We start from the raw sequence: 3,916 nt of genomic DNA, 5'->3' as shown, positions 1-3,916 counted from the left end.
TTTTTTTTTTTTTTTTAAACTAAACATAGTCTGAGGAAACTGGAAATGTGAGGTGAATCTGGTTTTCTCAGTTGCAGGAATGTCTACAAGCTAGAAAAACACTTTCCAGCTTACTGTATCTTGCGAGGCGGGTAACACAACACCACGACAATCAGGTACTTCTAATGATTTCCTTCACATCAGAGTTTAATACTTAATCATGTCTCTGTCAGCACCTATGATCAAGTAATATCTGTCATAACAGATTATCCAGGCATCACATAAACCTGCTGTTTGTCTTCAAGCTTGCTCCAACAAAAAGGGAATTCATGTTTGTGCTGTTCTTTGTGTTGTAGCAGTTTACAGTACTACATTTTAATAATGCGTATTTGCACCCAAAATTGCAACAAACACCAGTGTGAAAAGTACCTCAGGGAGGAGGGGTGTTTTTTTTTTTAAAGCTGTACTGTGGACAGAAAACACTTCCAGCTGTGTCACATGACCTACAACTCAGGAAAAACAAATCTACTAGCATACATTGATTCTGTATTTTTGTGGCCTTACTGGTGTGACTTTGTATAATAAAATCTGTGTGACATATCAGCGACTGTTTTACTCCCCATAGTGATTATGATTTTATAAAGCTTTTATTCTTTTTGAGGCAATAAGTGTATTCACGTGATGTCTTTATTTCACTTGTGCCCTGAAGTTGTTTACAATCTCCATCCTCTGTAATAATCTTATTATGTGTATACAGCAGTGAGTGCAATCACAACACATTTGAGATTTCCATAATGAGACATCAGGCAGACAGGAGATTCTCCCAGTTTTTGGGAAATACTTTTTATTTCAATAGTAGCTGTGTCTGTATGTTTCTCAAAGATATAATTGGCATCATTATCAAGAATGTAAACCAAACACAGAATGATATGGATTCCTAGTAAAAAGGTGCCATTATCAAAATAAAGCAATTGTTTTTGCTCTGGAGGCTGCAAGTGTTAGTGACTATTAACTATTATTCATGGCTTGGCTTCGTTCATGGCTTTGGCTGGATCTGTTCGAGTGGTAGCTGAAGCTGAGTTGGGTCTCTTAGACGTCTCAAGTCCTCCTCCACCTGACACACAGAAAACAGCAGTCATACAGACCCAGCGATTAATTCAGTGAGATCTCCAGATGGCAGTTCTCTTAAACAATTGCAATTTCATTAGAACTTGCTTTTAGTCCTGCTAGCAGTGTTACTTTGGTGATCCTCAGGCTTTCCCTCTAGTGCCACAATGAGGAACAATATTAATTATCAGATTAATAGTCATAAAATTCCTGGCCTTGGGCAATCACTTCATTCCTGAAAGTCATTTGTCATGTACACTTCCTTGTAGAAAACAGATATCCTGGCTGGGTAAGACCTGGTTTATGCTTGACAGAATCAATATATATCTTGCGGAAAAAATCAAAAGCTTTCAAAATATTTCCATGTATACATATAATACACTATCTTTCATTTTTTCTCTTACATTTTTAGTATGGAAATACTGAAATTGTAGCACATGCACAGTTTACATTATTCTTCTTACATTTGTATGTGTCCAAAACGTGTTACAGAGGTAGCGTGTGGCTACAGATTTAGCTAATGAAATTTTAAAAAGTGATCCAGTCAACCAACCTGAGACAGTTCTTCCTTCAGTTCATTGTATTTTGTCACGTTGAATTTCTTCCTGCTGGCGCCCTTATAAAAGTAACGCAGGAACTGTCTGTCTTTAACGTCTGGGTATATATAATCCTGAGGGAAAGAAAAAAGTAGGATTGCTATTAATGTGGGGAGGAAAACATATCTGCATTCATTTTGTAGAAATGCTTTGATGATGAGAGTTAGAGGAGAAGATTAAAATCCCTGTTATATTTGTCTATTAAATTTGAAACCACAGCCGGCAGCTAGCGAGGCAGTTAGCTTAGCATAAAGACTGGAAACGGGGGAAGTCTGCAGTTATGTGCTTAACTACTTCTAGTGTGGCACAGTGACTTCCTGGAGTCTTGTCGTCACGGTGATGTCATTCAGACTGAACCAGACTAGTTGTTTCCAGTCTTTATGCTAAGCTAAGCTAACTGCTGCTTGCTGTAGTTTCCATTTTAATGGACAGTGGTATCGATATTCTCATCTAACTCTTGGCAAAAAAGTGAAGTATTTCCAAAAATGTCAAACCGTTCCTTTATATTAAAATCCACAACAGGAAGAGAACAAAGTTTTTGTCTTGTGTCCCTGAGACTTGCCTGTTTGGTAAGGACGTAATAGGCGAAGGCTCCAATGCTGGTGGCGTAGGTAATGAAGTAAGTGACAGGCTCAATGACGTCCCATGAATAGACCCACCAGGTGAGCCAGGCCAGAGCACCACCCTGCACAGATAACAAGGCCATGCCGGTCCAGACAACCCTGGAGGTGTGGAAGTCTGCTGTCTGGGACAGCTGTGCCTTCATCTGTCAGGCAGTAAAGGAGGGATGGGTTACCAGCCATTTCATATAACCATGTCCAACAAAACTAACAGGTCAGAGATGCCATCTGTCGCTTTCAAAACAGTACTAAAACAGACTGGGATGTAACAAGGGAGAAAGAGAGGTTTAATGGCATACAGATGTTGAGACACATCTACTACCTTCTCCAGAGGTGACAGCTCCTGTTTGAGGCTGTCCAGTCTCTCCAGCAGCTGCCTCTCTTTCAGCAGGTGGTGTTCAGGCAGGTGGAGCGCTGTGTGCAGCAGATGCACAACATGCTTCATGTCCTCCAGCTCCATGGCGTGCTCACTGGACGTATACACTGCAGCAGAGGACACAACAAGGTGGTCGGGATGAGAAAGTTAGATGAAATGTGTTAGATGAGTCATGCCTGGAGAGATAATAACTGTTATTTATCAGCAGGCCTACGTTGTAATTGCAAAGCAGATAAAATGAAGACCATTCATGACTGAACGATGGAGGGAAATGTTGTTTGTACCCTTTTCAGGAGAGAAGACATTATAAACTGCATCATTGATGACGAGCTGGAAGTCCTTGTCCAGCAGAGTGTCTATCAGCGTGGTGTTGGCTACGCGCTCTCCATCTGTCAGAAGAGGACAAAGGTCGAATCAGTACTTTTATTGCAATAACTTCAACTTTATAGCCCAGCAAAAATACACATAATTAAATACTAGACTGGTGTATGCACACCTGCATACACCACATAAACTTCAGATAAATATTGCCTGAGAGAGATTCAATAATTTACAGCCTTAACCAAGTTCATCACTGCAAAACAATAGTTCTTGTCCAGGAATGAGACACATGGGAAAAATAAGGAAGACTCCAATGTACCTCAGTTCTACAATGTCTATTTCCTGAAATTAGCTAAATCTACCTGTCAACCTGCCTCAGTTTCGAGCAGCACTGTGCGGGTATGTGTTGCATTTGCATTGTAGTTGGACAAAAAACAGGTTTTTCCAGTCAGGGAAAGTGAGTCGCACTCCTTATTTACATTTCAGGAGCGTTGCATTATGGACCAACAAGGAAAGCTAAAATACTGAGATATTTCAACATAGATCGTTTACAGTTAGCCAAAAAAAACCCACCAAAAGCAGTGGTTCCCAACCTGGAGTCCCACGATAGATCAGACGGTTCACAACAAGATTAAAGGGAAGAAAGAAAAATATATATATTTCTGTTACAGAAAGCTATCTTTACTTTTTAATACTTTTCTGAAATATTTTGCTTTTTTGGTGAAATACTGAATACAAATTCAAATTAAGACTAACTCATAACTCACGTCCAGACTAAATGCATACTGCTCCTTTTCAAAGCCTGCCGCATTTATTACCCACAATGCAACCTGACTGCTGACAGTTTGGTCGGAGATTCGGGTGTGTTATTTCCTCAAGCAGAGATGAGTAGCGGGCTACAGAGGTCTGGTAAACTC

At 40.1% G+C, this 3,916-nt stretch overlaps 1 protein-coding gene across 1 annotated transcript in view; it reads right to left on the bottom strand.

The window, feature by feature from the left end:
- Positions 1-792: 792 nt before the first annotated feature.
- The window catches only part of LOC118327473 (calcium uniporter protein, mitochondrial-like), a 15,809-nt gene continuing 12,685 nt past the window's right edge, over positions 793-3,916 (bottom strand). Inside the window, exons 4-8 of the mRNA XM_035660837.1 lie at positions 2,963-3,067; positions 2,625-2,785; positions 2,245-2,448; positions 1,640-1,756; positions 793-1,093 (exon numbers count right to left, since the gene is read on the bottom strand). Of these exons, the coding sequence (XP_035516730.1) occupies positions 1,016-1,093; positions 1,640-1,756; positions 2,245-2,448; positions 2,625-2,785; positions 2,963-3,067 (665 nt within the window). The 3' untranslated portion in view covers positions 793-1,015. The remainder of the gene's footprint in view (positions 1,094-1,639; positions 1,757-2,244; positions 2,449-2,624; positions 2,786-2,962; positions 3,068-3,916) is intronic.

This window comes from Morone saxatilis, unplaced genomic scaffold (assembly GCF_004916995.1).
Source record: "Morone saxatilis isolate NCDOM2014 unplaced genomic scaffold, NCSU_SB_2.0 Contig17, whole genome shotgun sequence".
Lineage (NCBI taxonomy): Eukaryota > Metazoa > Chordata > Actinopteri > Moronidae > Morone > Morone saxatilis.
Note: the sequence above shows the minus strand (reverse complement) of the source record. Positions and strands in the feature narration are given on the sequence as shown.